Source organism: Calcarisporiella thermophila (genome assembly GCF_041956535.1).
Source record: "Calcarisporiella thermophila strain CBS 279.70 unplaced genomic scaffold VTP21scaffold_33, whole genome shotgun sequence".
NCBI classification, from domain to species: domain Eukaryota; kingdom Fungi; phylum Calcarisporiellomycota; class Calcarisporiellomycetes; order Calcarisporiellales; family Calcarisporiellaceae; genus Calcarisporiella; species Calcarisporiella thermophila.
Window position 1 is genome coordinate 166,064 of NW_027192223.1, and position 27,479 is coordinate 193,542.

Genomic DNA, 27,479 nt, shown 5'->3' on the forward strand with positions numbered 1-27,479 from the left:
TTTTCAATTCTTACAGTACAAAAATAATAAACGAGTGCCTTTTTTATTTTCCTTACTTTCTCCACTCAGCTGCCACAGTGGGAAAATGATTATCCTAATGCTAGTACAAAAGAAACAGGAAAGGAGAAAAAGAAAAATATGTATCAGGAGTGTGGCAGTGTAATGCTAACGAACAATATCAACAACTGGAAAGTGAAATAGAAAAAAAAAGAAGCTACTATTAATAGTTTAAATGTTAAAAGTATAATTTAACATATCGAGACAGTTAAGCAGAGACAGTTTCATGAACAGGAGTATAGTTAAAAATAACAAGCACTCACACACATACAAATGATAAAAAATAAAACTAAAAAGGAGCGGGGTGGGGTTTTTCACAAGCCCAACAACAATAGAAGCGAGCAAAGAGAAACTAGACATTCCAACTATTATTTCCCGTTCAAATGAATTAGAGGATTTAGTGAACAACAATTAAACTCAACAACCCCTCCACATCTGTATTAGTTAGAGCTCAAAGGACGGCATCCTCCCATCCATTTCTTCTCCTTCGTCCAGATAGATTATATTAATCGAGCTGGGGGACGGTGGCTCGCAGAGGAGAGAGCTACGATACTCGAGGTCGATGGGCGTCGAGGGGAGCTCTGGAAGCGGCAGCAAATCAACACTGCTCGTGTGGGGCTCTCTTGGAAGGGCTGCCGAAGGGGATTTGTCATGCTGTGGCACTTCGATGGGTTGTGAGTCGTGGTAGATCGAAATCTCGATGTTGGGCAGTGCTCCCGGGGCATGGCGGCTATTGCCGCTGCTTCCGCTCGTGCGATAAGAGTAGGAGCTCTGAGAGTCTAATACGGAGGAGAACTCGATGGCGGAGCCAAATAAGCTCGAGGAGGGCGACGTTGCTGAGCCGCCCGATGAGCGTTGATTGGAGCCCAGCGAAAGCAGAGAGAATTGCTCGGTGGGAGTACCCGTCCTACTGGAGTGGCGGCTGACCGATGACGATCTCAGCGGGTCGAGGAGGAAGAATGGGTTCGACTGAGCGTTCCGTTGGCGAATATCTTCGAGGACGGCCACGGGCCTGGGGCCCAGGTCCAGAGAGTTGTGCCTCGAGCGTCTCCAGGAACAAACCGATTCTCGACCGTCCGAATCCGTGTCCCTCACCGGAAGGGCAGCGACCACCCCCCCACTGCTCTCGGACACACCGAAGAACGAGTTGCGACATCCAGCTCCATAATCGACACTGAAGGTGCGGCGTCTCCTTGTGAGTGTAAGCTCAAGCTTCAGCTGGGCGCGATAAGCCTCCATCGCTTGGTGATCGAGGTTGTGAAGGGCATTGATGGACTGTTGGAAGGACTGATTTGCAGCAGGTGGCGTTTTGGGCTGCGCCGAGGATGCTGCCTGGGAATGGTACGCGGCTTGGGCATGGGCATGGTTCCCAGAGGCAATGGGGCCGGATCCGCTAGTAGGGTAAGGTGCCATATTACCATAGGCGGCAGTGCTCCCATCGCTCGCATTTGGTATCGGTGAGATATAGGGCTGTTGATAGCTGTTGTGATATGAGCCTATATAGGATGACGGGGCATTGGTCTGTGGGGCCGCGTACAACTGGGTAAACTGAGCTGCATCCCTAGCCTGCGGTTGAAGAGTTTGCTTGGTAGGAGGCGCCTCAAAATCGGTATTGAAATCGTCGTATGAACCTATAAAAATTTACGCAAGGATGAGCTCACATACAAAGGGTAGGTTTGGGGGTCCCCAATGCTTACCACTATCGCGTTTTCGTACGTATGCTCGTGCCTTCTTCACCAGCATGGACAGTAGCGCGATGCCAACGAGACATGCAAACGCAATACCTGCGTATTTGCCGACCTGCTCGAGCGGAGAGGAGACGCTCTTCATCATGCGATCAGTCTCAGCGAGACCCTCTTGGGTACAAACACCGGCGCGACACGAAAGAGTAGGTGAGGCAGTTGCAGGAACATCCGGTGAAAAGGTGGTGGTGGTTGGGCTTGCCACATCCACGTGCATATTAGCGTCATCGTCTTTGTTATTGTTGTGATCCTTCGGGGAGGGGGACGACTTCGAAGTATCAATAGTAGGGGTTGGTTTATCCTTGCCATGATCAGGGTTAGCGGCCGTAGTGGTGGCTGTGGCCGTATTGGTGTTGCTGCTGTTATTGGCGCTGGGGGCTTGGGCAGAAGCACTATTTAGAACGGGAGTTGCCTGAGCAAGTTGAGAGTCAGCGTTACCCGCCGTGCTTTGTGGAGGGGTTGAGTTCTGGTCTGAGTTGCTGGCAGTATTGAGTGCGCTTTCGGTAGGGGTGGCTTGCTCATTAGCCGTCGAGGTCTGTGATGGTACGTTTGTGCCGCCCTCTGACAAAGGGTCAATGCTAGAAGTCGCTAAAGCGGTCGGCATAGAGGTTACCAAAGCATCCCCCGGCTCAATCTGGGTTGAAGGGAATGGAGCTGAAGTGGGGGCCGACTCTGTGGCACTTTCAGTTGTAGTGAGCTTCGAAGTAGCGTCAGCAGAGGCAAGCAGGTCCGAAAGGGTGAGGGTCGGTTGGATCGAAGCAGGCTCCGCACTTGGTGACGGATTCGTATCTTCCGGAGTCACATTTGGTTGGGCTGATGCGGTAGCCAAGGAAGGACCCACGGTGACAGTCGAGGTAGTGAAGACCACGTTGTTGGGTTCGTTCGACGGAGTAGGAGCCTTTCCCAGCTGTTTTGGCCTCCTTCTCCGGGTGGGAGTTGGGGGAAGAGTCGGCGGATTAGGAGGAGGTGGAGATAGAGGAGACTGAGGCGCCTGAGGAAGGTCAGCATTAGGCTTACCCTTGGCCTTCTCTTTCTCCCTTTCTTTCTCCTCTTTCTCCCGTTCTTTCTCCTCCTTTTCCCTCTCCTTTTCCTTCTCTTTCTCCTTCTTCTCTCTTTCTTTTTCCTTTTTCCGGTCTTTATTGCCATCGGCAGGATTCTGGGCATTATCTACGGGCGCACCGTTGATCAAGATGTTGACCTTACTCTTGTCCTGGTCGGCATTGGGATCGGGCGGGGGAGGAGAGGAAGGTAGAGGGACGGGCGTGGGCTGCTTATTCTCCGCTTCCTCTTTCTGCTGCTTCTCTTTTTCGTTATCTTTCCCCTTCTGAGGTTTACCTGGAGCCTCTTTAATGGGTGCCAATTCCTTCTCCAGACCTTTTTCCTTCTCCTTCCCATTTTCGAGCGGCTGTGGAAGCACAGGCTTTGGTCCTGAGGCTTGGTTGGCCGAGTTGTTCTCAAACGGTTTGCCATTGATGCCGTCGAAGATGGCCTGAATGATCGAAGAGGCCATCTTGGTTCCCATCTCCGCCGGGTTGATAAAGTTGCCTCTATGGAATTGATTGTTTTCCTGGAACTTTTCCAGAACGCCCTCTCTGCGGCCATTCCCAATACGTCTATTGGCGGCGATGTCATCCTGCCCAGGCGGAAGGGCCCCGGGTTCTCCTGTTGCCCCGCTTGCAGGGTTATTACCTTGGTCCGAAGGGTTGTCACGACGAACCATGACTAAAGTGTGTGAAAGTAGAGTTAGCCAGAGAACAAAGGTAGAGGGATATGGAGAATGGATATATATACTGTTGTTCACATCATTGGATCTTCTATGTGGTGTGGAACTGGAAGGAGCCATGTTGGACAGAGTTACTGAGGAATAGTATGCCTTGGAGAGAGGATACCAGGAAGGTGAGGAGAGGTGAAGAGATTAGTTACAGGTCGGGTTAGCACACAACGGCATTCATTCATCAGTGAATGCGGATAGTCACCTCTTCCACCACGCAAATGCCTTCCTAAAGGAATGAACTAGAATTTGATGGAATGAATGAATGGAAATGAAATGAAGGTAACGAAATGCCGCCGGAGAAAACAGGAATGTAGTGAGAGAAAGGCATGGTGACAGTTAAAAGTCGAGCATAAAATTAAATTACCGTGTTCTCGTCACACAAATTAGGCGCATCTCCCAGGTGGCCCGTGCTTCAAAGGTTACGGTGGCAGCAGAAATAAGGAAAATCGGACCAACATGTATACAACGAGAATGGCACAGAGCATTAAAATCGCCGTACAAAACGACTCCGCTTTTGCGGATTCCATAGTTCCAGCTCTCACCGCCAAAGCATTTGTGCCGGTTGTGATTTAATATCTCTTTATCTTTATATATTCTAAGCCCATCGCCCAGCGCTCATTAGAGCGCTAGTCTCAATCTTTCCATGTGGATTTCCTCCCTTGGAACTGTGCGAGGTTGTTGCAAACCATAGACAGGACGGCGAGGTCCTCGTTGTGTCTCGGTCCCCAGCCACTGCTCAATAAATATTGCCTTTATTGAAGCTTTGGATGCTTCGGAGAGTTCGTCATTTTTTACAGTGGGATGCATAAATTATCACAAAAAATGTCAAGAGTCGCAGAGAAAATCGGTGCAAAAGAAAGAAAGAAAGAAAAAATTTAGCGACTGCAAATGCGCAAGCATAGGGCTAGAAAAGGTGGGGAAGGAATGAATAAAAAAAAAATTAAATCAAACCAAACTTAGGATGAAATCATAATTTAATAGTATTAATAATAGTAATAAGTAGGTTACTTATAACAATAAACTGGATGATAGGGGAGATGTAAATCAGCGTGTGTTATTCAAAAACGAATTTCAAAAGGGATCCTCTTTCCAAGGATCCGTATCCGGTATCTCATCTGCATACCCTATAGGCCCACGAACCCTTTCTTTTTCTCTATTTTCCGACCATCCGGCTTCGTCCTCCAATCCACCGGCGCTACTGTGTGACGTCACGATTCGATCGGAGAAGAAAGTCTGGCGGAAGCTATTGGGTGGCAACTTGGAAGGCCAATCGGCCTCATGCGACAACTTCCAGCTGTGGGGGGGAATGGAGGTGGAGGGAATGGAGGTGGAGGGAATGGAGGCGGACGGAGCACCCGACCAGAATTCGCCGGTACCTACTGTGGATGTAGCCAGTGCTGTAGTGGAGATCGAGTTGGGGGGAGGAGGAGGGACTATAAAGCTCTGTGGAGATAGCTTCTCCGCCTCCTCCTCATCCCCGCGAGGCTCCACCATGTTGTGAGAGCGATCAGAAGCAAACAAATGAGGCAATTGGCTCGAGGTGGCCTCCGTTAAATTAGGCTTGGCTGTTAAATTATCCTGAGCATGGAGAACTTTCAGTTCTCCCCTCGGTCCATTCCGCGTCACGAGGTCCACGCATCCTTCACGAAACGGTGGGTGTTGTGTCCTATGCTCTTCTGCCATCAGTGGCCCCTCTTCTTCTTCAGGTTCCTCGTCTCCTCGTAAAGCTGAGGTCAGCGCTTTTCCAAGCCACAGCGGTGAGTGTTTACCCTTCCACAGAGTTGAATATTTTGGACCGTGAATATTAAGCCTTCTCCTTGTCGGCGTTTGTAGCAGAGGTTGGCGGGATGGGTGTCGAGGAGGAGAACAGGGAACCACTGGGAAATTGTAGTCACCAAATACCATCTCTCGACTAAGAGCGTAGTATTCCTCGATGTCGTCTTCCGGATCCACATCTGGGAATCGCACGCTCTCATCCTCCCATCCAAACGATGGTGAATGGGGCTCATCGGCCCGGTACTGCGACGTTATCGATAACCCGCCTCGCTTGCCAGGACGATTATAGTATCGTGATGGTGGCCCTACTGGTTCGATCCAGTGTTTTGAAGCGCCCCCATCAGTGTAGCGTAACCCCGCTCTGATGCGACTAGTGCGACTGACTCCTTCGGAAGGTAAACCTTCCGCTGGCTCAAAGGTGCGGTAGTTGAAGCGAGATCCTCGCCATGTATCGAGGGTATCTTGTATAATATCTTTGACGCCGAGAGCATCTCGGAAAGCAAAATAAACTGGCATACGTGACGCTTCCATGCCTATGTCAATATAATCTTGGTAGGAGAATGCATAGCTATAAAGAGCGTGAAAAAATCATTAGCTTGGAACAAACATGGGTTGGGTTCCTCAAAGCTTTTCGACGAAGGCTTACGAATGGGCAATTGCAGCGGCTACCATCTCAAGACAAATTAAGAAATCTTGCACAGCTACGGCCATATTATCAGCAGTGTATTTCCCGGCTGCACAAAAAAAATATTGGTATATGTTAATAGTCGTACAATAGTCAAAAGTGTAGTGATACATACTGCTGCGAATAAGGCCAATGGCAACAAGCAGAGATATAAGAACCCCCTGCCAGAAAGAAAAGAAAACGACAGATTTCACGCAAAGAAACTTGGAGAGGGGCCTAACACAAATAAAAATTATAAAAATAGACGAGTTAATGAAATCAGAATTCCCTATTTATTCAATATATAATACATTACCTAAATGGTGCTAGATCCTCTTTTGTCGCAAGAAAGAATACCATCAGACAGTACAGGCTCAGGCAGACGCTCAAATTATAGAAGAAACTTATCCAGAAATATCCACTGGTCCAGCTTATATAGCCTTCATTGTAAAGGCCAAATATTTTCAAAACCATCGTCGCTAACGTGAGGATCAGTTTTACATAGATGAATTGCAAGATTCCACGTTTGACGAACAGAAAGCTGTACGGGTCACCAACATATATCTCTTTACGCCACCAGTTGACAGGAAAGAGGTGCTGCGTAGGGGGTCTTGAGTGAAGCATGATAAGAAGAGCGCGTTCTCCACCTAGCAGGTATACGAGGAGGTTGAAGAAGCAATATATTACAAATGCCTGTTTAAATTCAATTTCAGTTAGACACGCACAGAATTCTACCTAAAGTTCTGTGAATTAAATTAGTAAAAATCGCATTACCTCATACATATCTCTTATAGCATCCATATAAAATGACGCGTTTGTGGACACTAAACTTATCCATGATGATAATGCATATATTGGAACCCTAAAATTAGCGAAATTAGAGATAATAGAATGGGCGATTGGAGAAGGATTGTTTTAGTCAAAATAAAAGCTTTTTATGAAAAAGATGCCTACATCCATAGAATTCTTACGGTGAAGCGTTGCAACATCTACATTTGAATAATCCAATGATATGTAGATTAGCAAAATGGATTTCTTTTAGTCATTAAAAGAATTGCCTACAGGCTTCCGATAATTCTTTAGATGCATCCAAATGGTATGGAGGGAAATCAAGCTAGCAATGGTGGCGAAGAGACCCGCAAATCCGACCGCAACAGACCCAAGCTTAGAGCCCGCACCACCTGCGGTATCAAGGGGCAGATCCATGTATGACGATTTGCAGGATGCAATTTCGATGTAGACGGAGGGAGGAAGAGTAAAGCTGAAAGGAAAGTCTGGATATTTTCATCATAGATAATTTAATCTCAAATGGACAGAGCTGCGCCTTCTGGAAGTTCCAAGATAGATCATTAACCTGTCTCGATTTTGGCATGCAACCCTATCGAGGCTGGTAAACAGCCTCGCAACAACCCGTATTGCTCTATAAGTGTCTGAATATTTTCCGCCGAATTATCAACAGAAAATGGGATAAAATAAAAATAGTATAACCATCAGTTTATTTTAAAATAGATATAGATAAAAGGAAGACAATAAAAAATTTAGGCCTTTGTTTTCTTCTTGGACTTTTTAGAATTCTTTTCCTCAGAAGTATTCTTATCGGAACGCTTTCTTTTCTTCTCCTTCCCATTCTCACCAGCAACGCTGCCGTTCTCCTTTTTGCTCTTTCCTTCCTTTTTCTCCTCCTCTTGCGATTTTGAAACAGGAGCACTTAACCGCACTCCTATGCCCAATCCATCCAACATCTGCTGGCACAACGACCTAATAGCTGGTGATGCGCTAAACCTTGCATCCTTCACAATGAGCTCTAAAATGCCCACAAGGCGCTCAACTTCCCAGGTGCTCTTGATTTTGTCCGTGGACACCAGAACCTTGCGTGTGAACCGCGTTGCAGTACCCGCGAACTTGAGGATATCCTTAAGGCGCTGTGTGTTGAGTTTGTCATCCTCGTTATGAGAGGCAATGAACGCTAAAGTCTCTAGCATTGCGTCTCGAACGCCGGTCAAAATACTATCCATGGATTTCATTTTCTTAACTTCCCCGCCACCCTGCTGTTGCTGTTGGCGTGTAACAAGGTGCTCGAGCAGTGATCGTGAAATGTGGAACGCTTGGACTTGACGGTAAGCTTTCACTGCTCCATTCGGCTTAGCATAGGTGAACAGTAAGTCAAGTAAGGGGGTGGCTGTTTGCGGATATCTTGAAACAAAATCAAGGAAGAATGCAGGCTGTAATCGACTCTGGTGCTTCGTCATGAAGTCCGTCAGCGACTCCTTATAAATATCGATTACTCGCGTGCGAGCTTCTTGAATCCTCTTGGCCTCAGAACGCGACAACCCCTCCACCTGGTCGTCTGAATCATGACCAAAGAGTAAGACTTTGACTACCCACAAGCTCAATTGACTACATTGGGAGACAACCGCGGAGTTAGCGCCTCGCCGTGCGATTTGATGAAGCTGTTGCAACAAATCAAACAAAGATGCCTCATCATATTGACGAGGGTATTCTTTGGCTTTTGCAAGCTTGTTTAGTATAGCATTGGCTTTGTTGGCGGCCTGTTGCTGTTCGCCGGCTGTGGATCGCGCCACGGCAAACAAGGGGAGAATCAAGTCAAAGACGAGGGGATTGGCGGATTGTTTTTTGACGAAAATATCGAGCAGATCTAAGACCTTATTCTTGAAATGGACCATGGATTGGACAGCATCTACACGGGGCAAGATTTAGGATTAATGGGGAAAAAAAAATCAGAGGTAAAACAAAATATTAAGGCTCACCTCGTTTCTGCGACTTTTCCAATTTCTTCTGTTTAAATATCTCTGCCAATTTCTCATCGAAAGCCAGCATTTGATCATCGTTGAGTAGCTCTTCCTCCTCATTGTCCTCTTTTTCTTTCGCGCTGGCAGCTTCCGCTTCAATTTCGAGCGCTTCAGCAACCTTTCGACGGAGCTCCTCATCAACTTCTTCATCTTCTTCCTCATCTTCGCTTTCGCTTTCACTCTCCTCCTGCTCTTCATCCTCATCGAGTTCCATCATTTCGCTTAAATTCTCAGATTCAAAGAGTTCATCCTCCTCGTTCTTATTCTTAATTTCCACCACCTAAAAAGGATCAAGATAAAGATGGGTTAAAATATACTATACAGCTACAAATAGAAAAAATCACCTACCGAAACTAAAAGATCCAGAGCTGTTTTCGTGATTTGCTCACAGAACACAGTGAAAACTTGCTCTGCTAAGTTACGCAGGAGAACAGATGGCTTCGACAAAAAGCTGAGCAAAATGTCAACCAAGACTTCGATAGGCTCTGGCTCCTCTTCCATTTCCTCATCCTTGGCTATAATTAATAGGATTAATCACATTAGCTTCTACCGCCTATTTCTTCACTCAACGAACTTTTTATACCATTTTTTGCTTTCTTTTTGGGTGTTTTTGCCTTCGTCTTTTTTGATGTTTTCTCTGGGAATACCTTCGGATAACATTTCTCTAATTCTAACAGAACTCCTGTTGCCTCATCCTCCGCCGTCCATACTTGAAGTAGGACATGAACTAATAAAAGTTCGAATCCGCGGTGCTTTGAATCAGTAACCTCCTCATCCTGGGCTCTTTTGCGAATCTTTTCAAGCATAAAAATGGCATTCTGGCGTGTCTCTGTTGCGTCATCGGATAGTTCCACTGTACATTCAAGCCCTTTCATCCCGCTGAGAGATTCGATCTTCCGGAGAGCAGCGTATGCCCAGAATTCCCCGTCATTCATTGTACCGTTCAACATTCGGCTCAATGGGCCTGCGCGTTGTTTAGACAAGGGGGGCATTGTCGATAACTCGCCCAATAATCCATAAAATCTCTCGCGGCACACATGTCGAGTCGCAGCTGTTAACTCTGGATTAGGCTTTGTAAACTGCTTCGTGGCGGGGGCGGATGATATTTGGAAGAATGCGTGAACAGTAACAAACTCTAGAATAGTGGAAATCCAGGTTTCGTCCTTTGGAACACGTGGGTTTCTCACCAGAGCAAACATTTGATCGATAGCCCATTGTCGGTGAAGTTCAATCTTGCGCTGGCGACTTTCATTACTTTCCTCGCTATATAAAATATATTTTTAGTGTTTAGTAGTTTTATCCATCGACAACTGACATCGTACCTATCGTCCGAGACTTGTTGTGTGAACACGTTCATTAAATATTTCAAATAGCTCATTACACCCTCCACATCCATGCTCGCTACGATAGTCTCCACTGTCTTTGTTTTGGTGATGCGATCAAAGTTTTGATTGCCGTGTTTACCGAGAAGTTGTGTCACAAGTATAAATCCGACCTGTTTGTTCTCTTCTGCGACTTTATGGATGATATTCATCTAGATAGAGACATATTAACATATAAGAATAATCGTAACATTAGGAATCATAATTTACCGTATGCCGGGCAGCCTTATTCAAGAAGCGATCATCTGAAGACAAATTATTGATAAAGCAGCGCATAAAATTTGGGGTAAAGAGCAGAGGCATTTGGTCGTGTGGAAGTCGTGGAAGCAAATACTCGAATAGTTGGAATCCCCAGTATTTACGTTCATGGGACGCATTCGTATCAAAGAGAACATCTGTCAGATATAAATAAAGCAATGAGATAAAGTACTAAAAAATTATGTTAATAGCTTACCATCAACGGCAGCTCTCCAAAAGTCCTGTAGAGAGACTCGTGGCTCCTTAACCTCCAACTTGTTTTTCTTTTTTTGCTCGTCATTTTTGGGCTGGTTAGCCTCCAATATTACAGAAATCACTCGATGCCAAGCCGAGTGAATTTGTGGCTTCCAAGTCGACGCTACTGGTACATTTTCAGTTGGGGAAGCTTTAAGTACCCGAGCAAGAGAGTTCAAATTGGAAGGATGAAGGATATCTCCGTGTTTCCAGTTTTGAAGGCATGAATTCCAGTCAATATCCTAAATTCGTCATTAAAATCGCTGTTATGGATTTTTACATCATATTTCGAATCTCGTTAGACAAGCTACCTTGTAATTTTCTTTTAGAGCCATAGCAACATAGAGTTGATCAGGAGTCTGTACCCCCTTAAGAACCCTCTCAGTCATAAATTGTGTAATTTCTTCACCATAGGAAGATTTTTTGAACTGGTTATAGGAAGAGAAAAAAATTAACATATATGTGATAAGTTAGCCATCACAAAAATATTAATCGCTTACATGAGGGATTGCAGAGGCGATCACATGATAGCAGGTTTCAGAAAGATAAGACTTGGATTCGGCGCACTCTAATAGACCTTCCACCAAGCATTTTGCATCCTCTAGACTTGTGCTAGGTCTTTCTAGTAAACCTGCTTCTACTATACTCATGAATCCGAATATTCGCCCGAAAAGCATATCACGTTCTTCCTATAATAGTAAGCCTATTATACAAATGTTTGCAAAGAGAATGTGGTGAATTGCTTATTACATCTCCCTTCATTCCGCCAGAGATTGCGGTGTACTTATACAGCATATCCAATACGAGTTTAGCTGTCATGAAATCCAGTTGTAGCAACAACTATGTGGAACAGTTAGGTTAGTTTGAAATTATCCTAGAATTAATAGAGCATTTAAAACATTAAGCGAAATGAAGGTTCACCTCTGTCAGGGCTAGCGAAAAACCTTGACGAGCACCCAAACGCGAGCTCGGCAGCCCGCGGATAAGACGTTTTACGGCATAGGACACATCGGTAGCACATAACTCATCCAGCTTTTTTTCCGATAATGTCTCTTTAAGCAGTTCATTATATCGAGCCCCAAGCTCTGCAAGATGCGCCTTCTGAAATGTGGTTAAGGAACGGATGAGGGATTGGGCAGCCTTTTCTCGTACTTCTTTATTGACCGACGCCAAGTCCCAGAAGAGGGAGAGGGTCGTAGACATGGTTGAATGATACGTGAATGATACCCACTAATTGATTAAAATTTACTATGGGAATCAGATTCCCCGAGTTTTGATACGTCTACCGTTAGATGAATGGTGAGATATGTGGAAAAACTAACTGTGCTTCTTGAAAAATTTTTAGGTATTAGAAGTAAACAAAGAGTCACAGTAGGCAGTCACTCACCTTTCCCTGAATTCAAGTTTCAGAACAATATTTGGATGATTTATTTTGACGGATTTTGTTTGCATTTTTGTTATTTAATAGCGGAAACGCGAACAAGTCGTAAAACTTATACAATTGATCTTTCATACAACCAAATGGACGATCTTGTTGAGCTTTTCCAAAAAGTAGGTCTCTCTGAGCAGAAAGCGAAGGAGACTGCTAAAAACAAGAAGCTTGCTCCGAATCTAAGAGATGCAATTGCAGAGGCAGGATTTACTGAAACCGGATGTGATAAACCAAAAGGGGTGCTATTATATACACTTGCTTCCACAATTACCAAGGAAGCACTTCCACACCTTGCATATATCGCACGTGCGATCCGAGATGACCGCTTGCAGACTGCTGATCAAGTATCTGGTAATCGTTTTTCTTGCCATTCGCAACACCAATTTATTATCTATGCTAATCACATCCTATCTCTACTAAAGCCGCTATTAAATTTGCTGCCCAATCCGGTCCTACAATCGAAGATGGAAGTTTCGATGAGGCATGTGGTGTCGGAGTTGTAGTATCGCCTGAAGATATCAAACGCGAGATAGCTGCCTTTGTAGAAGCAAACCGCGAAACCATTGTTCGTGACCGCTATCGAGTTCAGATGCCACTATTAGGTAAATTGCGTTCAGTCCCTGGATTAAAGTGGGCACCACAGGCCGATGTCCGTGAGGAGTGGGAAAAGCAATTTTTGGTTATAGTTGGTCCAAAAGACGAACGTGATGCTCCCCAAAAGGTAAATGAAATATTTTCCGAAATTAATTCAATGCAATTAACACAATCATGAATTCTCTACCGTTATCACTTTAGAAAAAGACCGAAGCAAAACCAAAGAAAGAAGCGGCCCCAGTTAATGAAGAGGAGCCTAATCTGGCAAACCTTTTCTTCGAGGGCGAGCTTGCCCGTATGCATAAGCCAGGAGAGAACAAACAGATCAAAGCATCACTAATGGAAGAGCATCTAAAAGCAACCGGTGGTAAGGTTATGACCCGATTCCCACCTGAACCCAATGGTTTTCTTCATATTGGCCACGCTAAGTCAATCAATATCAATTTCGGATATGCCAGGTAATTCAAATTTCCTACAATTCTCTATGAACTCAATCTAATTCCTATTTCTCTTAGAGCTCATAATGGTCTTTGCTATCTACGTTATGATGACACAAATCCAGAGGCAGAAGAAGAGCGCTACTTCACTTCTATTCTGGAAACTGTTAGATGGCTAGGATTTGAACCTTTTAAAATTACCTATTCGAGTGACTACTTCCAGAAATTGTACGAGCTGGCCGTTGATTTAATCAGACGGGACAAAGCCTACATTTGCCACTGTACACCAGAAGAAATTCATGCAAATCGCGGAGGCGAAGAGCGTGGCCCACGTCGTGCTTGTGTACACCGCACTCGTCCAATCTCGGAGTCCCTTGCTGAATTTGAGAAGATGAAGGAGGGTCGATATAAGGAAGGAGAGGCTGTTCTCCGAATGAAGATGAACCTTGAAGATGGCAACCCTCAGATGTGGGATCTAATTGCATATCGTGTCAAATTTGCTCCTCATCATCGCACTGGTTCGGACTGGTGCATTTATCCAACCTACGACTACACTCACTGCTTGTGCGACTCTTTTGAGAATATTACGCATTCTCTGTGTACCCTTGAATTCCGTCAGAGCCGTGAATCATACTACTGGTTGTGTGATGCACTTGAAGTCTACAAACCAGTTCAGTGGGAGTTTGGACGCTTAAATGTTACAAATACGGTGCTAAGCAAGAGAAAAGTTTTGAAATTGGTCAATGAAGGCTACGTAGACGGGTGGGATGATCCACGTCTCTTCACACTTGAGGCATTACGACGTCGTGGAGTTCCTCCGGAAGCAATTAATCAGTTCGTGCTAGAGCTTGGTGTCACTACAAGCAATACCACTATAGATGTTGCTAGATTGGATTGGCACACCCGCAATTATTTGGACAAGAATGCTCCGCGTTTGATGGCAGTACTAGAGCCAATACGTATTACCCTTGAGAACCTGCCCGAGGATCATCTTGAGGAACTGACGGTGCCGAACAAGCCGCGGGATCCATCGATGGGCGAGCACAAGGTTCCCTTCACACGCAAACTATTTATCGATGCCTCTGATTTTAGAGAAGAAGACTCGGCCGACTACTACCGTCTTGCACCCGGGAAAACGGTAGGATTGCTCCATGTCCCACACCCTATCACCTGCACTCGTGTCATCAAGGATGATGCAGGCAAAATAGTAGAATTGGTATGCCGCTATGAAATGGAAGCAACTAAGAAGCCAAAGACTTACATCCAATGGGTTGCGGATTCGCCCACTCATGGATCTCCAGTTGCACTTGACGAAGTGCGCCTGTATGAAATATTCTTCATGCATCCAAATCCTCAGGACAAATCAGCAGTTCCTAGAGGTTGGCTCTCGGACATCAATCCTAACTCGCTTCACGTGATCCGCGGTGCCATTGCTGAGGTAGGCTTGTGGGATCTGCTCAGACGGTGGTTGGATCGCACGGGCGGTATCAACCCTGAGACCTTTGCGTTCCAGATGGTACGCAATGGATATTTCTGTCTAGACAAGGACACCGACTTGGGGTTGGACAACATTAAGAATGGAAAGCCTGTGAGCGAATCTGTCAAGAAACTTGTATTAAATCGGACAGTGACACTTAAAGAGGATGGTGGTAAAGATACAGCGAATGGAAAACCCAGGGCTGGTTTCGAAGATCCTAGAAAGAAAAAGAAATAGAGGATTATTCTATTGAAACTTTCTAGCACGAAGTATCTTAATGGGTTTCAATCCATACGATTTTTTTTGTTTGTTTTTTTTTGGTTTATAAAGATGTTTCCCTTTGAACATAGTATTTGATGGAATGTCACTTGATAATTAAAGCTTGAGTAATACTACATATCAATTTAAAAGAAAATTTATTTGCAATAGAAATCTTGCAATGTTGAATATTCATTAATCCATTGGAGGATAACACCATAATATCTCACCAATTCCCCGGCATCATCCCGATTTATCTGCCTCATATATGCACGCTTAAAATTTCAGGTGTTCGAAATGATTTAGAGGTGAAATCGAAAAATAGGTTGCCAAATCCATATATACGATTAAATAGTGTTTCGTCACGATTTCATATATACGCGTTCAAAATAGACAATTTAATTTTCACTTTTTTATAACATTATTTGGAGGAATGGACCAACAAGATAAGAAGCTAAGGAAATGTCCGACTACTCCTCATGCTCTATTATGGTCTGACGCCGGTCAAGTTGCCGTAATTGCCTCGAGTAGAATTTATATTCTGGTACTTAAATAAATCTCACTCCTTTTTCGTAACCATTTGCTGAATTCTATGTCTATTCCAGACTCCAGCTTTTCGAAGCCTGGCGCAAAAAGAATGTAAAGTTACTCAACTCCCAGAATTAAATCAAGTCGCTGGTGAGGAAGTTTCGTGTAGTGGTAATATAAAAGTTTTTTATCTCGATGATTAAATTATCATTCGAAAAATATTATCGATTACCTATTCCTCGTGATAGAATCAGAGTTGGCCCAATATTTCTCTCCTGAGGTTTATCAATGCGCTTCATGGTCACCGCCTGCCGCATTTGATGGATTTGGGTTAGTTCTGAAAAGCATGCTATTCCATTCTTTTCATAACACTTGATGAATTCTCTGACTTTTATCACTTTGTTAATCAGTTCTCTGCTGGCAGTTACAACTACCAAGAATCGAGCCTTTATTTACGGTCCACGTGAGCATCCCCACAATTCCACATGGAACACATTGGTAAGCAATTTTGATCTGAGGTTATCTATATCTTTGAAAACTTGGGAATTCTTATTATTTTTAACATTTTGTCCTAGATACATGATTTTGCATCCTCGCTTAAACGAATCCCTGGACACAACTCCTCAGAATCACTTGAGTCAACTGGTATTTTTTTGAATAATTTAAATAACTAGATATAATTTAATTAATAGCCTGTTTCATGTTGGTAGCTATTGCTTGGTCGAAGCCATGCATTTTCTATCAACGAAGATCACCGATATCTATGATTGCGCTTGGAAATAAAAATGGAGGCGTTACGTTATGGAGGTAAGCCATCACTATTCTATTTAATGGTCATTTCAGCTAATAAAATCTCTTCTACTATAAAGCTTTTATTATAAAGCAACTTATTCTTGTGAATTTAACACTCAGGTAAATTGTGTCAAAGCACTGGCTTGGTCACCCTGGCGCCCAATTGACCAAACCTCATGTAAGTCAATTTTATGAACTCCTTAGTAAAGAGGTATGAAAATTTTCTTTTCTTCCCTAGGTATTTCGTACCTTGCGACTGCAAATTTAGATGGTACTGTCAACGTATGGGCTATTGTTGCAAAGCTAGAGCAAGAGCATAAAAATACAATACCTGCAGCGGGAGCGTCGATAACTCTAACTCGGAAACTGTCCAGTGCAAATGGTCGGTGTCCAACCTTGTTACAATGGCTGCCTGATACACAAGTGAGTCTAATATGTCGCCCACCCATATATTAATATAAAGTTTCATGCTGCCCTTTGCATATTTCACTTAGAGCAATGAGCCTATTTTACGTCTCGTAGTTGTTACTGGAAACCATATATTTTTATATATTTTAACACTGGAGGAAGACAAGATTTTAGCCCGGGATGTAGATGTGCGCATATATAACATTCCTCTCTCTATGCCAATATCAGGTGCTTGTAAAATATTATAGTGTAGACATAATTTCCTAATCATCCATATTTTAGCTATCTCCTGGGACCCGATTAATGAACGACTTGTATTGGTAACGCTTGACGGAAAAATGCGAATATTAACTGTGCTCCCTGATCATCAACTGCAGGCGGATGAAACCGAATCGAGCGGAATTTCTCAACTAATTACGTCTCTATGGCAAAATATTAAAATAGAAGACGAGAACTCAGAAAATGAAGACGATGAAGGCGGCGAAGGGGCTGCAAAATACTCAGCAAATGCTATGCAACTTCGTTTTTGGGGAATAGACACATCTGAAAACGGAGCTTTCATTTCAGTCGCATACTCGTAAGTGAATTTTTTTGTCCAATTTTAATATCTTTTACTATCACTGCCGTGGAATGTACTTGCCAACTCATGTTTATTGTTTTTTGCAACATGAAAGAGTGGCAAACGTAAAAGATATTGAATACAAATCAGACAAGCATTTCATCTTTAATGTCAGTTTCCGAGCATCGACTCAGCTCCAACTTGGAACACAACATTGGGAAAAAATGATTAAGAGACTTCGAGATAGGGTTACACATCCAGATCTAGGTATTTTCTGAGTATTGTCATCAGCGTCTACAAATTAGATATATGCTTATTTTATATTAATAGCTGTAAGATCATCCTCCATCAACACTCTCTGGGAAATTCTTGAACTCACTCAATCAGAGCCAGGAGCTTTCCTTCAAATTGCTGAAATGTTGCGCGAAATATATCTTGTGTCGAACTCTGCTTTTTCCGAGCCAATACTGAGTGAAAACGCTGATTTAAATGACCGGTACGCCATTTGTATACCGATGCCTGAATTCATCTAGAATCTTAGGATATTAAATATCTTAATTTTAGTTTGAAACAAGATTTAATTTTTAAGCAACAGTGGATGGATATATTTTATGGTGATGCAGGCATTTCTGCTATTCAGCTAATGTGCCACTTGAATACGCGGCAAAAGGTATGTAGTGTGAATTAGCATTAATTTTTTAATTCAAATGCTGAGAAATTTATGTTCTTTCTTTTAGCAAATGTCTGTCCAGGATACAGCACTACTCACAAGCAATAGTACACTTTTGACTGACGCGGCTAAACGCGATAATGAGCAACTCTTAATTCGTCATCATGTAAAGAGCATTTTGACGCTTGGGAACTGGTGTATCAAAAACGGCATCAATATCACTCATAGTAAGAGTCACTTTATATCTATGCCTTTAGATTGTCAGAGTTTTGAAAAAAAAATTTTTTTCATTTAGGCACCGATTTCATGATATTAATTTGCGCGTGTGATTTTGCACTGAAATACGGAGACCAAGAGGACCGTAATCTTCAGTTATTGCTCGTCTCAACTCTCGACTATTTAGATAAAATCCCATCCGACCGCAAACTGTTTCAAGATTTAGAACGAGAACGAAAAGCTGCAGAAGAAATGAAAACCAGAGAAAAAGGCGCACCGGTAGAATTACCTTCCCACGAAAACTGCCCTGCTTGTGATACAGATATCTTTTTTTTACCTTAACATAATGAATGAAGCATAATAGTCATAATAACATCAAAATTGGCCTTCCCGATATTACCTTAATTTTTTCTTTTTGCCTTTTCTACGCATAGTCACCAGTTCACCAAAGATCGGGGTTTGTGGTAATGGACACATGTGGGGTAATTAGAGCAATCAGATATTTTAACAAATTATATATAGTGCTATTAATCTGCTTATTTCCGTTTACTTTTGTTTTAGAGCGATGTTCAATTACGTTGACATTACTGCTTGAGCGAAATACCCAATTTTGCCTGGGCTGTCCTCGAAAAGCATGTGCCCCACTCCAAGACGATAAAATCAAAGGAGATACTCAGCCAGTCTTAATGAATGCATTATTAGAAATTTGTAAGCAGTGTCTATACTGCGGGAGTATGCTTTCGGGAAAGATGCATCATTTATAGATAAATGCTTAAGGTTCTAATAAAGCTACATATAAATTTTTAAATTTATATATGAATGATATTTTGAACAAAATGTCTACATCCAAATATAATAAAAAAATCGCCTCCCTTCATTTATTGAGTTCTCTGACTAACTATTTTACAAGTTATCTCAGTGCAATTACCATATTGAGCCCAAAGAATATAAATGAGAGGGAGGTACCATCATCATTTTAGCATTGGTTAATAGCTGTACAGGTTTAGTGAATAAAAAGAAAATGACATGATAAATAATCCAGAGTTCTTTGAAGTAACTACGCTTTGCTATGTTGCTTCCCCGCCCAGCAACCAGGACAGTTGTGTAAGACTTCATGCACAAATATATCACAATCCACACAAAAGTGTTGTTTGCATTTGCTGCATTGGTATCGCCCACTAGAAGCCGTTTCTTGGGCTATGGATGGAATAGCACCAGGGCCAGTAGTACGCGTAGTAGGTGGAGGTTTCGACTCAAAGGGTATTTGACAGGAAAAGCAGTGATCAGATACAGCACTATTTAAAATATACCAGCAGAGTAATAGGCGTAAGTTCCTCCTGTGATCTAGACTTATAGATTTATCTCAAACTACCTTTTCCATGGCACCTCGATATAATTATTCACAGGAAACAAATGGTGATAAGAGCGAGCCAAATGTGGGCTCGACACTAGAGTAAGCCCGCATATGTCGCAATCTGTCGGAATATCGCATACTTTTGCGGAACATCTTGGACATAAAAACCCTCCAACCGTTAGCTTCCCGTGACTAAGAGTGTAAAATATTTATCTATATTAAATTAAATAATTCAACCAAATTACTAGTAAAATACGTACCAAACACATAAAGAGCTATCGGTTTCAACAAGTCGTTTTGGGAATCCCATCATCACTAGGTTAGAGGAGCTCTTAGCAGTTGTTACAGGTGGGGGGGGAATCATTTCAAACAGTAGCTCCTTGTAATGAGTTTCATTTAAAACTACTCCCAGTTGCCCTAAGTTAAGATGATACATTACTAATGCAGTTGAAATAACCTCTTAGTTTCTAGTATACCTCGAGTTTCATGACACAACGTCTTGAGAATTTGCATTTCTGCTGCAAGAGCAACAACGCTTACTCGAATATTTTCCTGCTTTAATGCATTAATGGTATCAGTAATATCGCCTGGATCGCAGGTTGTAAGCGAGCCGTATATAATAACAATTTCGCGAGAACCGTGGGAGGGAACATGTCTAATTACAAGATATGCATGGCCCAAATTAGTAGCAAGTGGTGTAAATAGGCTTAGTAGTGTAAATAGGCCATTTGAATACATACGATAAGGAATTGCGCGCCATCTCTAGCGAATTTTGCAAAGAGGGTTCTCCTGATGTATCCTGATTTTTTTTGTCTTTAAGGATCTTAATGTGATCATTTGGATTACCTAGAAAAAACCTGCGTTCATTATCCGCTCTGAAAATATAATTCAAATCATATTCCTACATACCACTTAAATCTGATAATTTTTCAGCAATTCCATCTCTAGTCGCAATAATGCCCAACTGGCTGATTGGATTTTGATCAAAAAATTCTAAAACGAACTGCCTAGCATAATCAAGTGTTAAATCCAGACGCGAGGGACGTAAATCTTTCTCGGCCATGGCTTCGGACGCATCCAGAACAAGAAAAAGATGTCGGATAATGCCTCGTTGAAGTGTAGCAGTATCGCGAAGTAATCTGGAATGTTTGAATATAAAAAGTCATTTAAATGGGCCTAGAGGGCAAGAAAAGAGGGATATCTCCTCCATATGAGAAAGATCATAATGAATTACCTTCGCCTTTTGAGTTGTTGTTGTAAATTAGCAACGACACTTTGGATACTTCCATGTTCATCCTCTTGGACTATATCCCAACTCCGCTTATATTCTTCTTCCCATGAGTAGCCTACTTGCTGAGTGTTATGCTGGCTATCATCAATGGTATCATCGACATCGATGTGCTCATCTTCTTCGCGTGATTTTGCCATACCTTTCGCGACCAAACCTATATGGAACTAAGATTTAGATATTCAAATTACTTGTGGCTTGGTTTTATTAATCCTTGCTTAACAACTTTTGTTTTTGATTTTCCCTCTATCGTCCTGGAACTAATAATTGGAAATTTGAAGATTTGCGGACAAAAGAATGACCATTGCTGCCACGAATCTTGCTGTAACAACAGCTAGCTCTAATTCTCTTGCTCATGCACGCAGGCGCGTGATGCATCTCTATCGAGACTGGCAACGTGCGGTAAGTAGAGAAAATAGAGATCATCTTGCAATATTGTAATTTTAACAACCAGTACGTTAACATACGATGAAAACTTACTTGCAGGCAACGATCATACCCTCCCTCTATCTTCTCGATATGCCTTCTTCTTCTGTTCGTAACAAAATCCGTGAGGAGTTTGAGAAAAATCGACACGTGTCTGACATCAAAGTGATCGATGTTCTAATTGCTAAAGGGAGAATGGAATACCAGGAGACAATGAATTTGGTAAAATTTATATGCTTAATGCTAGTTTTTGCTTTTTTTAGCTTAATAATTTTATTTGCCTATTCTTTTTATTTTCTAGTGGAAGGAGAAGAGTCATATAATGCGTTACTTCAGTCAGGAAGAAGCGCCGCCAAAGCCAGACACCTTCTTGGAAAAGTTCTATGCAGGAAAGGATTAATTCAAGAGAAAAGATTCAATATTCACTGATTCTTTTTATTTCTTTGTATTTTTGGAAGTGGATAAACGAAATGGTTGTGAATAATCCAATAAATAGAAGATATTTCGTATAGCTCGTATTGTTGGTGATAAAGTTTAACTTTTGAATATTTATTAAATAAGATAAGCGAGGGCAGATGTATGGATAGAGGATATGAACCCTCAGTTATATTCTCAAAAAGAGCTTCCGTCTATGCATTTCGTACAAACTGCAACAAACACAACGTATATGCAAACATATCATCTAACCTCTTGGATCCTTTTCTTGCGTCGATCAACTCTCTCACTAGAGATGCAAATTCTTCATAATTCCGAGCAATAAGATCACCGTGCACCTTCAAGAACACACTCAAATAGGTCTCAATAAGTTCAAAATCACGATGAGTAGATAACAAGGATGTGATGGCTCTTAGGAAGAGACGTAATTCCTTCATGTTATCATCAATGCTGAGTGAACGAATCTCAAAATCAACTGCAGAAGGATTGAGGGTTTTAAGGTGCGCAAGGAAAGAAGCGACTACAATAGAGAATACAAAAATTTAGTCACAGTATTAATTGCTCTCTTATATATTTAAAACCTACAATCGCCCGACTGTTCACCCTCCTTCAACCGCTTTGCGATTTCCGTTTCAACTTGCAACTCGCTAAAGTTCACTTTTCGCGACTTTTCGCTTTCCACTTTGCTTGTATCTTTCTCCGTTTCCGTCACGAACTTAGGGTCAACTCCAGGAAGCGTTGGTAAAAAGAATGGTGCTTTCTCAGGAGCTTTAGGAGGCTCTCGTGGCTTATTTCTCTTTTTAATTATCTCGAGATTGAGCAGTGTTTGCCATTTAGAGCGGGGAAGAAGCGATAGAGTAATCATCTCATCTGAGAGTTGATCAATTGTTTCGGCAGGCAACTGAGCGTTTTCACCCTCAACTTCTACTCCTCCAACAAGTTCCTCTTCTTCACCCTCAGCCAAGCCAGACGAAGTAGGCATTTCGACGGAGAATGGGTCTTCATCAGAAGAAAGATTGCGCAGCGGTACATTAGCAAATTGGGAACGATTGGCCCACAAAAAAATACCAACATGGTCCACATGCGAAGTCGCTAGAAAATCACCAGCAGGAGAAAAACTGACACTGGTAGCAACACTTTCGACCCGGAATGCGTCAATCAGGTAGCCGGTCGGGAGATCCCATGTGCGGATAGTTGCGTCCAAAGAGGTCGAAACAAGCCAACGTCCATCCGGGAAGAATGCCATATCAGTAATTCGGTTGCGATGACCCCAAAATTCACGTACTACACGCCGAGTCTCAATATCCACAATCCTTATCCCCAAATCGTCGCCAGCAACAGCCAGCAAATTATTCTCTTTGTTGAGTATGATACTTGCCGCCGGTATCTCTAGAGTCGCCACACAATCGGCAGTTTGGAAACTCCATACTTTTACCGTGCCATCCAAAGAGCTTGTCACCACATACCGATTGATTGAATCAGCAACAATACCCGTAATCGCTTTAGTATGACCACTAAAAGTCCGTCGATGTAATCCTGACTGGAGATTGAACATGTCAACTCGGCCGCTGGCTGCCCCGACAAACCCAAAGTTGCCACACGCGCTGATAGCGGTTACTTTAAGAGCAGATCCGTCTGATGTTTTTAGAACATGTTTGCCAAGAGCCTTACGTTGAATAGACCAGGTTCGGGCTGCAGTATCATTAAGATGGGTCGTTAGGACATTATCCCAATCCTTTTGTCTAGTATCACCTATCGACAAAATTCATATGAAAACAATTAATTAAAGAAGTATTTAAAATATATTGTTCTAATCCACGTACTTGCTGAGAAATGTAAGATTTGCGGTAGCTTCAGATCATCAATTTTTAAGTTTAGTAGGCGAGACTTTCGGCTAAGATGCCCTTGTGATAACTCAGTGCTTTGTGCGTCTCTGATGGTAGAAAAAAGGCGGAGTGATCTGTCACGACCCGCACTGAGAATTAAATGTCCGTCAGGCCCATAGTAGCGGATAAACGTGGGAGGTGCATGATGGCCGCTTCTCGACTTGAGAAGTCTCGGTAAACCATCCAAACTATCGAAGATCCATTGCTGCAAAAAATTGGGGAATAAGCTCATATTCAGAAATAATTATACAAACTACTAGTTACTTTAACAGAATTATCTGCTCCTGAAGAGAGAAGTATAGGCTGGCCATTAAGAAACTGCACTGATGCAATAAGTCCGTCATGGGCACCCTTCATGACGTGCACGAGTCGCCGTTTATCAAGGTCCCATAGCGATATATCGCCATATGCATTAGCAGATGCCATGATATGTTGGTCATCTATCCAAATATTTAGTTAATTACATTGCAACATTAAATGCAAAGTAAATAGTCTACCTGTCCTGAAAGAGACGCCTGTAACCTTTCCCTCTTGTTTTATTTTCATGATTGTCTCATCTACGCGAATGTTGTGAATCACTACTGTGCCATCCAGCAAACCCACAGCCACAACATCGACAACGGGTGATTGGGTGAGAGAAGTAATGGGAGACCCAAATGATTTGAATGAATGGACGAGTTTGCTACAATTGAATAAATAATGTTAAAATTTTCATTATAATCAAGGCTAAATAATTTAATTACCCTGTTCGAATATTCCATAGCTGCATAGTCCCCTCCTTGCTACCAATAAGCACTTTGTTAAGGTATGTACTCGGGTGCACGATTGATGTAACAGTAAACTCATTTTCGAGTTCAAGTTCAGTATATAATTCTATATAACATGTCTATTAGCACATTGCCGGATTTCTATAATATTCAAAAGCAAGTATTACCTTTAGTAGCGTGGTCATACATCTTCAAGGAGTTATCATCCGTTACGGCAATGACATGTTGCCCAAACATAAGGAGTGACACTATGCTCCCAGTTACATCAGTCTTAATTCGAGAAATCTAGATTTAATATTTGGTAAATTAGACAATGTCGCAAATATATATTATATCGAGTATAAATACTACCTCTTTTGTTCGCTTGTATATTATGATATCACTTCCACTTGCGGCAAACGTTAGATCTCCTTGACATGCCATAGCAGTAATTGGATTCTCGGTTTGTGGCCCTGCGTGAAATTGAAGTAAAACGAACCAGTTAACTCCAGATAACAAAAATAATTTAAAAAGGCTTTAACTTACCTACGAATAATAAGTTCATTTTTGAGCACTATTTTGTTGTTTTAAGAATTAATAAACTACAAGAGTATCCATTAAATTGTAGGTTTGAAATTTACGTTGTAAATATGGAAACTTTTGCCGACGCAGGTTGTCAGGAAATAATCCTGCCCTCTTGACTGGACTAGAAATGGGATCTCATTGCACACATATCCAACTGCCCGGAAAGGCTGGTATAAGCATGGTGCAGTTTTACGATCTTCTGTCCGTGGCCGTTTATTAATTTCTAGAGTTGGCATTTTAAAATGATTATAACAGATCGTATGGAGCGGTATAGAGCTGTAAATTCGAAATATATTACTTCGATATTGTTTACTTCGGACTTTCAAATGTGACTTTTTAATTCTCTTCTCAATTTCTATTAATTTGAATTAAAGATTTACTGAGAAATAATCCTGAGATGGCAGAATTCTCTGCTTCAGCGTGTTATGGAGAGGAAGGGGAAAGGTGCCAATAGAATCTGTAATTTTAATTAACAATTATATAATTATCTAATATTTTAAAATATTGATTACCAATTACAGGCTTGAACAATTATTTTCTCTACAATTTTGTCGAGATGTCGGTTATAGCTTGTGTCGCGAACTTTGTATGGACCCGATCAATACACTTTTGCTTTCGGGCATTACTGGCATAGGTATTTATGTTTTATGGTCATCTGTACATATTTTGTTATATAATGTTCTCTTTTTTTAGGAAAAACATATTCGATATATTCGTTATCTAATAAATACAAGGCTAATTTAATCAGAACGGATGTTGCTAGTTTGGCTGTACAGTACCCTGGAGAGATTTCGAAGGGTTTAAAAAAACTATTTATTCAAGCTAAGAAAGACAAACCTACAGTTTGTAAGGCTCCTGATATATTTTATATTCTTTTTTCATGAATGATTTCTCAAATTCTTTTTTTTTCTAATAGTATTGATAGAAAATATCGACATTATTTTTCCCACTAAAGATTCCGATGGCACATCTATTGCTCTTGCATGCGAATTCGGCAAATGTCTTGAAGAATGGGCAGGAGTAGAGCAAACGCTTATGGTGGTTTAAAAACTACTTTCTTATTTGCAACCATATTTTTTAATTTTAATTATTTTCTCATTAGGTCGCGACTTGTCAAGTGTTATCAACGCTTAATCCAATAATACGTGAAAAGTTTGATGTAAATATTTTGCATATTATTCTCCACCCTCTTTCCTCTCTAATCCTCCCGTTAATTGAATGAAGGACGAGATTGAGTTACAAATTCCGACATATTCCCAGCGAGCCCATATCTTAAACGCCTGTCTTACCAATCTTCCTCCGCTTGATGTCAACTCATATTCAGTGGATATTGCATCTCGATGCCATGGCTACATAGCTTCAGATATTTCGAGACTGTGTCTGCTAGCCTGGCAGGATATGCTAGAAGTCGCAGACGAACAAGCACACGATGTACAAAAGCTAAGCATGGCGAACTTTGAGTCTGCGTTTAGTCAGATGCAAATTAGTTCTGCACAGGTTGGACAGATGGCAGAACGAGCAAGTACAGTGAAGTGGGAAGATGTAGGAGGGTTGGAGGAGGTTAAGGTAAATTTAATCAGCACTTCTTATATAACTTGCCCAACTAAGTTGGCGCTATGAATGTTTTCTAGCAAATACTGGAAGAATCGATTATTTGGTTCTACAAATATGCAAGTACATTTAAAAGGCTAGGCATTATTCCGTCAAAAGGGGTTTTACTGTGCGTTAATAGCGGAGTATTTATTTTGCAACCTTAACTAAAGATAAACATGTTTCATCTTATAGATATGGCCCTCCGGGGACCGGGAAAACTATGCTGGCCAAAGCGGTCGCAACTGAATCACAAGCTAATTTTCTCGCTATTTCTATACCTGATTTGATAAAAGGAGAGGTAAATTTTTCAGCTTCTACTGCTACCAAAATTAAACCCTCGTAATTTATGATAATAATAGGTTGGTGAATCCGAAAAATCCATTGCTTCTGTATTTAATGTCGCGAAACGATGCAGCCCTTGCGTTATTTTCCTCGACGAAATAGACGCTCTTTTTGGCAGCCGTGACACAAGTAGTAGGTTCGGCAAGAAATTAATTTCACAACTCTTGCTTGAGCTAGATGGCCTGCAAGAAAATGAAGAAACACAAGTTGCAATATTGGCCGCGACAAATCATCCAGAAGCAATCGACGCCTCTATACTAAGACCTGGTATGAGTTTACCTTATAAATCACTAGCAGACTATAAATTATCAATATTTCTACGACAGGGCGATTGGATCGGCTCGTTTACGTACCGGCGCCAAACCTTCAAGGACGTCTCAAGATCCTTCAACTTCTTACAGCTAAAATGCGAATTTCAGAAGAAGTTCGTCTAGAGGAAATTGCTGAACGAACGATGGGGTATACAGGTGCAGATTTGAAGGCAGTTGTACGGCGAGCTGGTCTGATTAGTTTGCGTAGAGGGCAACAACATGGATTAGAAGGAGCAGAGGTGAATTTATTTTCTTTGACCTCCAAGTAGAAGGGTGAGTGAGTTTACATAAACTTTTTTTTAATATAGCGTATTGCTCAGGAGGATCTTCTTATCGCACTTCAAACTGTCCCTGCTTCAGTCAACGAAATGGACGAAGAGAAATGGCTTGATGCATTAAAACTTTGTAAAAAGTATACATGATCTATTTCACTTTTTCTTAATAA

General features: G+C 42.0%; 9 protein-coding genes across 9 annotated transcripts; 4 read left to right on the top strand and 5 right to left on the bottom strand.

Moving 5' to 3' along the window:
- Positions 1-501: 501 nt before the first annotated feature.
- Positions 502-3,642, bottom strand: VTP21DRAFT_7843 (uncharacterized protein; the record flags this gene model as incomplete). The annotated part of the gene is made up of 3 exons (XM_069398629.1): positions 502-1,688; positions 1,755-3,521; positions 3,591-3,642. 3 exons carry the CDS (start codon positions 3,640-3,642, stop codon positions 502-504), a joined length of 3,006 nt encoding a protein of 1,001 aa, XP_069246201.1.
- A 1,002-nt stretch (positions 3,643-4,644) lies between these two features.
- VTP21DRAFT_7844 (uncharacterized protein) lies at positions 4,645-7,219 on the bottom strand (the record flags this gene model as incomplete). The annotated part of the gene is made up of 7 exons (XM_069398630.1): positions 4,645-5,917; positions 5,996-6,083; positions 6,150-6,250; positions 6,330-6,706; positions 6,788-6,875; positions 6,968-7,002; positions 7,076-7,219. 7 exons carry the CDS (start codon positions 7,217-7,219, stop codon positions 4,645-4,647), a joined length of 2,106 nt encoding a protein of 701 aa, XP_069246202.1.
- Positions 7,220-7,551: 332 nt separating this feature from the next.
- VTP21DRAFT_7845 (uncharacterized protein) lies at positions 7,552-11,900 on the bottom strand (the record flags this gene model as incomplete). The annotated part of the gene is made up of 11 exons (XM_069398631.1): positions 7,552-8,711; positions 8,782-9,103; positions 9,172-9,338; positions 9,407-10,086; positions 10,146-10,357; positions 10,416-10,600; positions 10,660-10,939; positions 11,009-11,125; positions 11,198-11,386; positions 11,448-11,537; positions 11,619-11,900. The coding sequence occupies 11 exons, from the start codon at positions 11,898-11,900 to the stop codon at positions 7,552-7,554; spliced, it is 3,684 nt and encodes a 1,227-aa protein (XP_069246203.1).
- Positions 11,901-12,218: 318 nt separating this feature from the next.
- Positions 12,219-14,874, top strand: VTP21DRAFT_7846 (uncharacterized protein; the record flags this gene model as incomplete). The annotated part of the gene is made up of 4 exons (XM_069398632.1): positions 12,219-12,480; positions 12,552-12,850; positions 12,925-13,181; positions 13,239-14,874. The coding sequence occupies 4 exons, from the start codon at positions 12,219-12,221 to the stop codon at positions 14,872-14,874; spliced, it is 2,454 nt and encodes an 817-aa protein (XP_069246204.1).
- A 454-nt stretch (positions 14,875-15,328) lies between these two features.
- On the top strand, positions 15,329-18,832 carry VTP21DRAFT_7847 (uncharacterized protein; the record flags this gene model as incomplete). Its single annotated transcript, XM_069398633.1, has 17 exons — positions 15,329-15,439; positions 15,501-15,594; positions 15,672-15,753; positions 15,834-15,921; positions 15,999-16,068; positions 16,134-16,230; positions 16,293-16,393; positions 16,454-16,638; positions 16,710-16,851; positions 16,906-17,200; positions 17,298-17,449; positions 17,513-17,678; positions 17,747-17,852; positions 17,920-18,079; positions 18,148-18,390; positions 18,497-18,550; positions 18,630-18,832. 17 exons carry the CDS (start codon positions 15,329-15,331, stop codon positions 18,830-18,832), a joined length of 2,349 nt encoding a protein of 782 aa, XP_069246205.1.
- Positions 18,833-19,125: 293 nt separating this feature from the next.
- VTP21DRAFT_7848 (uncharacterized protein) lies at positions 19,126-20,850 on the bottom strand (the record flags this gene model as incomplete). The annotated part of the gene is made up of 7 exons (XM_069398634.1): positions 19,126-19,363; positions 19,441-19,614; positions 19,683-19,839; positions 19,899-20,077; positions 20,163-20,268; positions 20,332-20,561; positions 20,657-20,850. The coding sequence occupies 7 exons, from the start codon at positions 20,848-20,850 to the stop codon at positions 19,126-19,128; spliced, it is 1,278 nt and encodes a 425-aa protein (XP_069246206.1).
- Positions 20,851-21,007: 157 nt separating this feature from the next.
- Positions 21,008-21,536, top strand: VTP21DRAFT_7849 (uncharacterized protein; the record flags this gene model as incomplete). The annotated part of the gene is made up of 3 exons (XM_069398635.1): positions 21,008-21,112; positions 21,197-21,358; positions 21,438-21,536. The coding sequence occupies 3 exons, from the start codon at positions 21,008-21,010 to the stop codon at positions 21,534-21,536; spliced, it is 366 nt and encodes a 121-aa protein (XP_069246207.1).
- A 229-nt stretch (positions 21,537-21,765) lies between these two features.
- On the bottom strand, positions 21,766-25,024 carry VTP21DRAFT_7850 (uncharacterized protein; the record flags this gene model as incomplete). Its single annotated transcript, XM_069398637.1, has 10 exons — positions 21,766-22,091; positions 22,157-23,323; positions 23,395-23,662; positions 23,722-23,897; positions 23,955-24,139; positions 24,201-24,330; positions 24,392-24,509; positions 24,576-24,676; positions 24,750-24,777; positions 24,845-25,024. 10 exons carry the CDS (start codon positions 25,022-25,024, stop codon positions 21,766-21,768), a joined length of 2,679 nt encoding a protein of 892 aa, XP_069246208.1.
- Positions 25,025-25,185: 161 nt separating this feature from the next.
- On the top strand, positions 25,186-27,456 carry VTP21DRAFT_7851 (uncharacterized protein; the record flags this gene model as incomplete). The annotated part of the gene is made up of 11 exons (XM_069398638.1): positions 25,186-25,232; positions 25,310-25,422; positions 25,482-25,634; positions 25,705-25,826; positions 25,891-25,947; positions 26,013-26,354; positions 26,420-26,508; positions 26,574-26,679; positions 26,741-26,990; positions 27,050-27,273; positions 27,343-27,456. 11 exons carry the CDS (start codon positions 25,186-25,188, stop codon positions 27,454-27,456), a joined length of 1,617 nt encoding a protein of 538 aa, XP_069246209.1.
- Between the last annotated feature and the right edge of the window lie 23 nt (positions 27,457-27,479).